General features: G+C 45.2%; 2 protein-coding genes across 3 annotated transcripts in view; both read right to left on the bottom strand.

The window, feature by feature from the left end:
- The window catches only part of PHB (prohibitin), a 657015-nt gene that overhangs the window by 288957 nt on the left and 355619 nt on the right, over nt 1-12439 (bottom strand). The gene's annotated exons all lie outside the window — the stretch shown is intronic.
- Nucleotides 1-12439, bottom strand: part of LOC120919550 (beta-1,4 N-acetylgalactosaminyltransferase 2-like) — a 73897-nt gene that overhangs the window by 14907 nt on the left and 46551 nt on the right. Inside the window, exons 6-8 of one of the 2 annotated variants that reach the window (XM_040331755.1) lie at nt 8884-8970; nt 2164-2351; nt 680-820 (exon numbers count right to left, since the gene is read on the bottom strand). In XM_040331755.1, coding sequence (XP_040187689.1) covers nt 680-820; nt 2164-2351; nt 8884-8970 — 416 coding nt within the window. The remainder of the gene's footprint in view (nt 1-679; nt 821-2163; nt 2352-8883; nt 8971-12439) is intronic. The other variant, XM_040331756.1, reaches the window with a different exon arrangement.

Below are 12439 nucleotides of genomic sequence, written 5' to 3'. Positions count from 1 at the left end.
TTCAAAGTAATTTTCTAGCAAAAAATGTTTTTTTCTCAGAAAGGGCTTTTTCTTCAAGTGGTTAGAAGAGTGGATGATGTGTGGCATAAGCTTCTAATGTTGTCCATAAAATACCAGGACAGTTCAAAACCCCCCCAAATGGCCCCATCTTGGAAAGTAGATGCTCGCTCGTCCCCCCCCCTTTACTGAACTTGCATGCTCAGGTAAGGGTCCCAAAATACATTTTGGGAGGGACGACACATTGTTTTTTTAGTTTTTTGGTGTTGGGTTCGCCTTAAAATCCATACAAGGTTGGCAAGCCTGCTCCTTGTTAACGGATGACACATCAGCTGTCAGCGGGGTTCCATGGAGGCATCTCCCCTAATCCATACCAGTCTTTATGTCTGATATGGATTTTGAGGGGAACCCAACGCCCACATTTTTTTTTTAAATGGCGTGGGCGTGGGTCAGCAACTCAGTTTATTTTTTGTTGTCTGTGTTCTGTTGGAGAGATTTACCTTCACTTCCCCAGTTGACTTGACTTAACGGGGGTTCTAATCCATCTCCAATCTACTCAAAACCTAAAAGCGTTTGGCTATATATACACTTTAAATCTGTATTCCAAGTACTCTAAAGCAACAATATACAGTATCTATGTGAATGAGGTATCCAGTAAGAGAAAAGTAGTAGCAGATCTCACCACATCCAAGTCGGTTCCTTCCAATACATCCACTAGTTTTTCTATTTTAGTTTCCTCTGTAAACAGAAAGTCATCATCCACCCAAAGGAAATATTTGGTGGTTACTTGGGATACAGCAAGATTCCTGCCCGCAAACCATCCCTGGAAAAACAAGGCATGTTTATTGCATACCTCCCAACTTTTGAACTTGAGAATGAGGGACATTTCAGCGAGATAGTGACCAGCGGCGCGCTATATGTGCCGTGGTAAAAAGCGGGTGTGGCCTAACATGATAGTGGGAGTGGCTTAAGAGCCATGGTTAAACAAAACCTGGGCTTCCTCGTTTCTATAAAATATGCTTTGATTGCTGGCTGTGCCACAATCTGGAGTCTCAGTGATACATATAAACCTCAACACCATCATTTAGAAATTTATTTCCAATACATTTGGTATTGTACACACTGAAAAATAGACAGTGAGCTAAAATAGTGGATTATGAGGAACCCAGGATGGAGCGAAAAAATAAGTACTGCACTACGTGGAGCACATAGTAGCAAATGATGGCCTAACAGTGGGAGGGGCTTAAAGAGGGATGGTTAAACAGAAGCTGAGCCTAGCCCAGCAAGTGACCTTAAAGTGGATGTAAACTTTATTTATTTTTTTATTTATTTTTTTGATGTCACAATGTACAGTATACAAGTTCCTATCATCTGTGCCCAGTCTTGCCACAGAGTTAATCCAGCTCTGAGCAATCGTCTTTTATTGTTCAGTGAAATAAAACAGACTTACAGAGAAAAACCTTGGTCTGTTCCGCCCCCCTGGATGTGAATGACAGGTTATTTACATATCCCATGAACTAGCTTCAGACAGGCATTATTTTTTAATTCCCACCCCCACTCCTTTTCTGAAGTCATGTGGTTACTTTTCTGGATTTTGACTGGATGTTGGTGATCATAGCAGAATTCAGTGTAAGAAATACATAGGAAAAAATGCATGTTGACAAGGGGAGTGTAGAGGTGGGCATCAAAACTCCACCCACCGAGCTCCAGACAACAGATCCACCCACAGAATCTGCAGTTTTTCAGGTCTCATAACAGACAGAGGAGAGACATGTGACAGGTAAGGATTCATGCAGGAGTCATGTATATCCTTATAGATCAGCACTATGGCAGTAGTTTAGAAAGGATGAGAGTGGGTTTACATCCACTTTAAAGCATGAAATAGCTCCTCAGTCCCCGGAAAACTTTCAACAATCTCCTTCCAATCGATTGTTCACATGTGTGGTGAATTTGATCGCATGAACCAGGAATCAACCAGCTCCGATCCTATGCATCTGTCCTCCGCTCCAAACATCCACATCTAATAAAAAAAAATTGTTTCTATCTTCTGTTTTTCTTGTTTTCTTATACCATTCACCAAACATTTTAGGCACGTCTCGTATAACAAACACTCTTTCTTCGCTATTTTGTCACATCCCTCAGTCACAGAAATGGAATAGACCTTACCTTAGCAAATGGCATAAAGTACTGCTCTACATTTGGATCTTCAATTTTCTCAAGCTCGTCATTGTCATCAGCCACGATGACCTTTATGTCGGGGTAATACAGACGTATACTTTTTATGAGCTTTCGTAACATATCATAGCGCAGAAAGGTCTTCGTGGCGATTGTCACCAAGGAGCTAATATTTCCATCTACAAATAAAATATACATGTATATTAACTGCCTGCAAAGTCCCATCAATACATTCTGCATATCATCATTTTTGGTTTGCTTTGGTTTGTCCTGTCTGTGGTCAAGAAGGAGCAAGCCAGTTCAGACTTCTCTTTGATAGATCACAGACAACTCTTATGGGAATATATGATCAAAAGCTCTTCAACATCCTATTTCTGGGGGAACATAGCCTACCATACGTACATTGAAATGAGCATTAACTCAAGTGTCACTCAACCTACACACAAAGCAATCAGTTTTTATAATTCTTTTTTATTTATTTTTTTGTTATTACTTATGCCAGTGTTTCTCAACTCCAGTCCTCGGGGCGCACCAACAGGTCTTGTTTTCAGGCTTTCCATTATTGTGCACAGGTGATTTGATCAGTTTCACTGCCTTAGTAATTGCCACAGCAGTTTGATCTGAGGGAAATCCTGAAAACATGACCTGTTGGTGCGCCCCGAGGACTGGAGTTGAGAAACACTGACTTATGCCATACAAAAAAAAAAAAAAAACATTTTTAAACAGGAGAGATTACTCATAGAAAAAGGATACAATACTTTCAGTTGGTTTCTAAATATATAAAAAGGGGTAGTAAGTATATCACACACTGTAATGCCCCGTACACACCATCACTTTATGTGATGAAAAAAAACAACGTTTTTAAAAACGTCACTTTAATTGACCGTGTGTGGGGGAAAACGTTGTTTTATGTCTTGTAAAAAATGACCAAAAAAAATTGAAGCATGCTTCAATTTTATGTGTCGTTTTTCAAAACGTCGTTTTTTACTTCACAGAAATTGACCGTGTGTAGCAAAAAACGACGTTTTTACACCCGGGCATGCCCCGAAGCTAGTTATGAAGCGAGCTTCAATGGAAAAAGTGGTGAGAACGTAACCTCGCTTTGCTAGAACATTGTGAGAAAAACGATGGTGTGTAGGCAACTTCGTCTTTGAAAATTGAAGTTTCAAAAATGTTGTTTTTTACTTCACAGAAAATTTCGTTTTTTTTCATCACATAAAGTGATGGTGTGTATGCGGCATAAGATTTGGCTAATCCACAAAAAAACATTGAACAAGACATACAAGAAACAAACACACATCTCTAATTTAATTTTGAATTCCATTTATATTGCTCCTTCTCTCTAAATTCGAGATATATCAGTCTCCTCATCCCCTTCCGTCTCCTCCCTCCTCCTCCCTCCCCTCCTCCCCACAGGAACCATCATACATTGAATTGCTGGTATTAAGCCAGTGGGACCAGATTTTGTGAGATTTTTGGGAAGCTCCTCTATGTTTATATGCCAATATTTCTCTTTTTAATATGTACTTTATTTTATTACCCCATTGTTTGTGAGTTGGCGGAGTAGTATCAGTCCACTTTTGCAGAATAAGTTTGAGAACTAAATAGAGAGATCTGGTCCACATTGTATACATCTCGCCTGGTAGAACTCCATATGGAATTATACCCAGAATAGCTCATTTAGGGGATATTTGGGATTTCTGTCAAGGATATTGTATTCAAGGTCAAAAACACTTTCTTCCAGTATCTATGTAACTTGGGACATTGCCATAGCATATGAATAAGGGAGCCATTAAATACTGAGCATCGCGGGCATAAAGGCGAAATATATTTACCCCAGGCAAATAGTTTTTGAGGAGTGTAATGGGTTCTATGCAAGATAAAGAGCTGGGTCAATTGCTGAGATGGTGAAACAGATACCTCAGGTAGTATCTCCATAGCCCGTATACACTCTTCTTCAATAAGATCCATCAAATATTTTTGCCAATGTGCAAAACTATTTACCTGGGCATCTAATTTCCCTGCGTTTAATAAAATAAGATAAAGATCCCCTATTAATCGTTGTTTGGTAGTCCGTGCTGTGGTTGATTTCAACAGTATCTCTGATGGATTGTATAATAATTGGAATTCACGAACGTACTTGCCCCCGGCGCATCAATATACGCGCTTTGCGTAAGTCGTACATCCGGCATAAAGTTAAGCCTCATAAAGCGGGTGTCAGCAGCATCAATGCAAATGGCTGAACCAGGGAACACAGCCATAATTTTTTACGTCGTTTACGTAGTACGTGAATAGGGCTAGTCGTAGGTTACGTTCAAGTCGTAGGCAGTGAATCGACGTAACTTAGGCATTTGTTTTGACGTGATTCTGAGCATGCGCACTGGGACGGCGCATGCGCCATTCGTTATTCGTATCTAGATGGCGCTCGGCCCATCATTTACATGGGGTCACGCCTCATTAGCATGACTCACGCCCACTGTCACTTACGACGAGTTACGCCGAGGGAACCCAGTGTAGATTAGGGAGCAAGTGCTTTGTGAATACTGTGCTCGCCGCTCTGCGCTACGTCGGCGTAGCGTATATTTGATACGATACGCCGGCATAACTATGCGCCAAGGTATGTGAATCCGGTCCTAAGTCCGGTGATATAAAAAAAAGGTATTGTCCTGAGTCATTACTTTCAGCTTTGCTGGAAATAGCATGGCGTAGGAAAAATCCATTTGTCTCAAGCGTCGCTTTACATCCATAAATCCCGCCCTTTGGCGCTGTACATTTACTCAAAAGTCAGGAAATGTTTATATTTTTGAGCCATTCATCCTTATATCTGCAAGTTGTCTAGCTCTTTGCAATACCATGTCTCTGTCTTTAGCATTCAGCATCTTCAAAATAAATGTTCTAGGTCTTAGTTGCTCTCCCGAGGACAGAGAGCGCGCCGTGATTCTATGTGCCCCGTTCCACCGAAAAATTAGAAGAAAAATGTTCTGCTCCCATAGTATCTTTAAGCCATTTCTCTATAAAATCGACTGGCTTATTGCCTTCCGCCCGTTCGGGTAGACCTACCACTCTGATATTATTTAGTCAAAGACGATTTTCCATGTCCTCCAGACGAGATTCATATAGACATAGTTGTTGTATACTTTTTTTTCCGATTTCATAATTATTTGTAGGGAATCTTCCAATGTACTTATTCTTTCTTCCGCACTTGTTATTCTTTCTTTAATAGTATGCATGTCTTGTCTGAGCAGATTTATATCTTCCCTCATTCCTTCTAGTTTGTGTGCTAGGACGTTCAAAGAACTATTACAGGTATTAATAGCCTTCATAATATCCGTTAATGTGATTACACGCTCTGCATTTGGGCTATCTGAGCTGTTTGAGGTGTTTAGTGCATTAACCGATTTAACCGATGTAGCATGCTGATCATTCTTTATAGGGGCATGTCTTGCTATGTCATTCGACTCTGTTTCCACTATGCTTCCTTCAGTGGCCTGCCCTTCCTTAGCTGAGTCCAATGGGCCTTGTGTTAAGCTGGAAATAGAAGCTTGTATTTCATCTTTGGCCGTAGTAAGGGTCGTGATAGGAGTGTGAGCGAATTTTTCAAGCTGAGATTTAATCTCTTGCTGTTTATTTTGAGGCTTACTTTGATGTTTTTTATCTGTGCTGCTCTGTGAAGAGCATTCATTAATAGCTTGTACTTCACTCCCCATATCCTTCTTGGTTCTTCGTGTAATTTTTCAAGTTAGCAAGTTCATAATAGGCTCTCAAAAATTTCACGCTGGGTCAATATCTCGCAATTCACACCAACAAGCAGTCACGTGTCTATATATCATATACCATGTAACTTGCAAAAAGTAAAAAACTGGTAAAGGACAACATACTTTTTTTTCTAATAGGTGTCCCTTGTTCCCATTTCAAAAAGTTGGGAGGTATGTCATCACTACTGCTGCCCATTTAGCAAAATTGTGTTAGTGTCTCCCTCTAGTGGTGACTGAAGATAAGAGAATGAGATTGTGTGTAATAATTGCATACATGGTTTAGCTAACCTGTATCTGATAGTGATACACTGAAGTGAAGTGTGATCGATGTGTGGTCCAGCCTGAATGGAAGTTTGCTAGAGTATAGTATGTTAGGTTTGGAAGAGCAATGTTTCTTACAAGCCTTTAAGTTGTGGGTGGTGGCAGCTTGCATATTAGTGTGTGTTTGTTGTTATCGGCCACTACTTGTGTCCGGATTGGGGAACTCTGGGGTTCTCATGATATCTGGGCAGTGGTATCCAAGTAGGGTGACCACATTTCCAAACTACCATTCAGGTACACCCCCCTTCCCAAAAATCAGCTTGTGCTGTAACGAATCACAGCACAGTGATTGGACACAAGAGGCGGAATTTATGATTTCTCCAATCACAAGCAGGGGGCGGGGATTGTGCTCCTCCAGGTATTCCCAGCCAGGGCAAGTACGGTCTGTGAGTAAATCAGTGATGTGGCGGCTTTTTTTGGGGGCATCAGATTGGCCCGGGGGGGTAGCGGTGTCAGTTTCATTCCGGGACACTGTATTGTCCTGGAATGAAGGTTCCCGGGACAGACTTGTAAAATGCAGGACTGTCCCTGGCAATCCGGGACACGTGGTCACCTTATATCCAAGGTAGGGTTGTCACCTTTTCTTCAAATGAAACCCGACAACTCTAGTGGCCTGGGACACCTTTGGGTGCCCCGAAGGAGAGTAGTAATGCAGTACGCATGGCATACTGCAGCAAAAAGTGGGTGTGGCCAAATTGCTCTTGCTGACATCATCACCCTTCACCCAGATGGCTGTCCTCAGCTCCCGGCCTGCAACAGATTTGTGTTTAACTATCTTGGTTACTTGGGGAGCCACAGCCCGGTCTGAATGTGTGCAGGTTTCAGTCTGCCTGAAACCCGGACACATGATTCAAAACCCGGACTGCCTGGGTGAATCCCAGCCATATGGCAACCCTAATCCAAGGATGAACGACATTGTCCAGCCTCTCTTGTTTTTATACACCTTTGGTACCATCTGACCTGTGAAAAAGACAAGAACATGACACCCTTTTAATTGGATTCTAAATTTCTGCATCCTGCGTTCAGATGATTTGTGAAGAGCTGCTATGAGTTGCAACACTTTGCTGATCCCCACTTGCTTTTGCACTGCAATGGATAAGCACAAGGATAACACAATGTGGAATTAACTGAATGCTAATGGTCAGGAATGAGTGCAGAAACAGAAGAATAATCAAATATTTGTTCCCAGGCCTGGCCCAATTTTAGCTTCTTTTTTAACCACTTCTCGCCCGGCCTATGGACGATTTACGTCCGGGAAGTGGTTGTGAAATCCTGACAGGACGTTCACGAACGTCCTGCAGGATTTCATGCCGCGCGCGCCCTTGGGGGCGCGCAGCGTGGCGATCGGTGATGCGGGGTGTCAGTCTGACACCCTGCATCTCCGATCTCGGTAAAGAGCCTCCGGCGGAGACTCTTTACCACGTGATCAGCCGTGTCCAATCACGGCTGATCACGATGTAAACAGGAAGAGCCGTCGATGGCTCTTCCTCACTCGCGTCTGACAGACACGAGTATAGGAGAGCCGATCGGCGGCTCTCCTGACAGGGGGGGTTCGCGCTGATTGTTTATCAGCGCAGCCCCCCCTCGGATCGCCACATGGACCACCAGGGAAGCCCACCCTGGACCACCAGGGTGGGCAAAAAAAAAAAAGCCTAAAAAAAAAAAAAAAGTTAAAAAATAAATAAAATAAAGCACTAAAAAAAATAGATGCCAATCAGTGCCCACAAATGGGCACTGACTGGCAACCTGGGTAAATCACCTGTGCTGCCCCACAGTGTCCATCAGTGCCACCCCAGTGTCCAGTGCCACCCCACAGTGCCCATCCATGCCCAGTGCCCACCTATCAGTGCCCATCTGTGCCACCCATAAGTATCCATCAGTTCCACCCATAAGTGCCGCCCATGAGTGCCCATCTGTGCCGCCTATGAGTGCCCAGTGCCGCCCAAAAGTGCCCATCAGTGCCGCCTATGTGTGCCCATCAGTGCCGCCTATGAGTGCCCAGTGCCGCCCAAGAGTGCCCATCAGTGCCGCCTATGTGTGCCCATCAGTGCCGCCTATGTGTGCCCATCAGTGCCGCCTATGAGTGCCCATCAGTGCTGCATACCAGCGCCGCCAATCAGTGCCACCTCATCTGTGCCCATCAGTACTACCTCATCGATGTCCATCAGTGCCATCTCATCGGTGCCCATCAGTGCCACCATATCAGTGCCCGTAATTGAAAGAGAAAAACGTATTTACAAAAAAATTAACAGAAAAAAATAAAAACATATTTTTTTTTCAAAATTTTCAGTCTTTTTTTAGTTGTTGCGCAATAAAAAAAAATCGCAGAGGTGATCAAATACCACCAAAAGAAAGCTCAATTAGTGGGTAAAAAAGGACGCCAATTTTGTTTGGGTACAGTGTAGCATGACCGCGCAATTGTCATTCAAAGTGCGACAGTGCTGAAAGCTGAAAATTGGCTTGGGCAGGAAGGTGCGTAAGTGCCTGGTATGGAAGTGGTTAATGGAGCCCAGTGGCCTTAATCAGTTTCTGATTCTAGAAAAATCTACTCTAAAAGCATGAAAGAAGCAACTGGGCCGCAGTGCAGTCCATTTAGTACAATAAATAGAAATAACCTAATATTGCGTATACTTACCCCGTCCTGGGTCATGTAAGCGGGCTATTGGAGGTTGTCGAATTGAAACGGGGATATTAGCCAAGTACTGGTTCATAGAAAATTTAACTGCAATGAATATTAAATCAAGAAAGGTTAATACAGACAGCATGACATTCAAAAAACAACAGTACAAAAGATAAGTGAACAATAATCATATGATACTGCAGAATAAAGTTGCCACCTCATCCCTTTAAACCCGAACACATATGAATTACACAGGTTCTGAGGCTAATTTAATACAGATAAGGCACCGAGTGAGTTTAAACGCCTAAGGACCACCTCCTGTATATTTACGTCGGCAGAGTGGCACGGACAGGCATAAGGACGTATATATACTGTACGTCCCCTTTAAGATGCCGCCGTGTGATCGCTCGCGACCCTGCTGCTTTCTCCGCGAGCCCGACTGTGGGTCTCGTGGACTTGATCGCCGTGGGGACACCCACGATCGTCTCACGGAGAGATAGAGCGGGAGATGCTTGTGTAAACAATCATCTCCCCGCTCTGCCTAGTGACAATGACACTGATTTTTGCTCCGTGTACTCGGAGCGGAGATCAGCGTCATGTGACACACAGCCCATCCCCCCTACAGTAAGAAGCACTCCCTAGGAAACACTTAACCCCTTCAGCGCCACCTACTGGTTAACCCCTTCACTGCCAGTGTCATTTTTACAGCGATCAGTGCATTTTTATAGCACTGATCGCTGTAAAAATGAAAATGGTCCCAAAAATATGTCAAAAGTGTCCGATGTGTCCGCCATAGTGTTGCAGTCATGATAAAAATCGCTGATCGCCGCCATTACTAGTAAAAAAAAATAATAATAAAAATGCCATAAAACTATCCCCTATTTTATAGATGTTATAACTTTTGCGCAAACCAATCAATAAACGCTAATTGCGTTTTTTTATTTTTTACCAAAAATATGTAGAAGAATACGTATCGGCCTAAACAGAGGGAAATTTTTTTTATATATATTTTTGTAATTATGTACAGGCATACCCTGCTTTAAGTACACTCACTTTACATACACTCGCGAGTAAGGACATACCTGCGAGTGTATGTAAAGTGCCTTACAAGTACTGTACGGACATTTTGCAGCCGCAGTAGAAGGAGCTGAAGCTCCGAGAGCATAGCCCGCCCTGTTCCAGTGTGCCCCTGACACCCCCCAACTACAGCCCCTGAGACCTCAACTACAGCTCTTGACACCCCCACTACAGTCCCTGACCCCCCACTACACCCTAGAAGTGAAAAGGGGTATTGTTTTACTTTAAGTACATTTTCGTTTTAAATACATGCTCTGGTCCCGTTGTGTACTTAAAAGTGGGGTATGCCTGTATTTGGTATTATAGGGATGAGATGGCAACCCTACTGCAGAACCATAAATTGATATGATCTCAGTGTTCTGCAGCTTAACCATGTGTGCAAACCAATAGGGGGTGCATGGGCGCCGCCTCCCCTCCTCCCAAAGCTAGTCATGAGAGTCCTTTGAGTGTGTATGGACGCCGGACACAGAGCTGTCTATGGGAAGCTTGAAGTGGTTGCAATCAGGTGATTTCGGCTGAGAAGCTTAATTGGACTGGCTTTAGAGTGTCCTCGGGGCGCAAGCAGTGCGCCCGGAACACTCCCACTCTGTAATGATTTCTCAAGTTGCTGGTTTGTAATTGACGGGACCGGAGGGCGGTAGGCGGTGCTTTGCGCGGAACCACAGCATCACTTCCTGTTTCCCACCACTTAAGCCCTGTACACACGATCGGATATCTGATGGAATCTAATCCGATGGATTTTTTCGGAAAGGAAGGGGCCAGTAAACAACATTTTTACTGGCCCCATTCCCTGCTCTCCATCCTGAAATATCCTCCTGTGTACACACAGAAGCTGCCAGCGGGAGAGGAGGGAAGCTATCACCACTGCGGGGAAAAGGGGCACACAGGGGTGCGGGTGCCCGAACAGCAGATGGAAAGGGGTGTATATGCTAGAACCAATCCCCCTGCAGTGCAGCTGGAGGGAGAAAGAGGAGGAGAAGCTGGCAGCATTGCAGGGGAAAGCAGAGGGCGTTCAGTGTCTGCAATAAGACAGTACAGCCCAGGCCCCCTTTTTGGAGTGATGGGGCCCGGGCCTAGTCCACAGGTCCTGTTCAAAAGAATAGAAAAAGCATACAGGGGTGCAATCCGTAGATTGTTTGTGTCCCCCTCCAAAAAAAAACATCAGCCGCCACTGGGGACTTTACCTAGCAGGTTCCAAAATGGGCCCGTTCAAACTGGTGCAGTAAAAATGCTCCTGATATGCAAAACCGATACTTTGCTGCGCAAATTGCACAGCAAAGAATTGCATGCGATTTGAACAGGAATGCGGTGCGATTCCTGTCCGAATCGCATTCAGTTTCCTGCACCTCTCCTGTGTGAGCCCAGGCTTGTCATAGTGATCTTGAGCCTAAGGAGACACAGGAGTGGTGCAGGAAACCTCCCTGCATGAGGGGATCCTGACTGTGGACATCTGTGGTTTGAACCCCTCCTGCCTCTCCTATGGTTTTTTCTCCTGCCCCCTTCCAGCCTGACAGTACGGACTACAGGGATTTTAATTGGTCAGCACTACAACATGGACCAATCAGAAGCCGTCCAGCCTGTACTGTCAACACTGCAAGGATAGGAGAGAAAGCCGTGGTTATTTCAAATCCCCGGACCGGTAAAGTGTCTTTTCCGGAACTGACAGCGGGAGATCACAGCAATCTGGTACATCAGGACCGGGGTAGATGGGGAGGGGGTCCAGTGGAGGCTGAGGGGAGAAAGCCACTGGAGGCGGAGGGGAGAAAGTCACTTGAGGCTGAGGGGAGAGAGCCGCTGGAGGCTGGGAGGAGAAAGTCACTGGAGGTTGAGGGGAGAGAGCCGCTGGAGGCTGGGGGAAGAAAGTCACTGGAGGCTGAGGGGAGAGAGCCGCTGAAGGCTGGGAGGAGAAAGTCACTGGAGGCTGAGGGGAGAGAGCCGCTGGAGGCTGGGGGGAGAAAGTCACTGGAGGCTGAGGGGAGAGAGCCACTGGAGGCTGGAAGGAGAAAGTCACTGGAGGCTGAGGGGAGAGAGCCACTGGAGGCTGGGGGGAGAAAGTCACTGGAGGCTGAGGGGAGAGAGCCACTGGAGGCTGGGGGGAGAAAGTCACTGGAGGCTGAGGGCAGAGAGCCGCTGGAAGCTGGGGGGAGAAAATCACTGGAAATGTAGGGCACAAAGTGATGGGAGAGGCAGGAGGAGCCCAAGCCCAAACCCATCATGCAAGGAGGTTTTCCGTACCACTCCTGTGTGGCTCAAAATCACTATACAAGCCTTGGTTCATTCACACAGGACACTGGAGGTTGAGGGGAGAGAGCCGCTGGAGGCTGGGGGAAGAAAGTCACTGGAGGCTGAGGGGAGAGAGCCGCTGAAGGCTGGGAGGAGAAAGTCACTGGAGGCTGAGGGGAGAGAGCCACTGGAGGCTGGGAGGAGAAAGTCACTGGAGGCTGAGGGGAGAGAGCCGCTGGAGGCTGGGAGGAGAAAGTCACTGGAGGCTGAG

This window comes from Rana temporaria, chromosome 12, assembly GCF_905171775.1.
Source record: "Rana temporaria chromosome 12, aRanTem1.1, whole genome shotgun sequence".
NCBI classification, from domain to species: Eukaryota; Metazoa; Chordata; class Amphibia; order Anura; family Ranidae; genus Rana; species Rana temporaria.
This window is presented reverse-complemented; position numbering and strand designations above follow the sequence as displayed.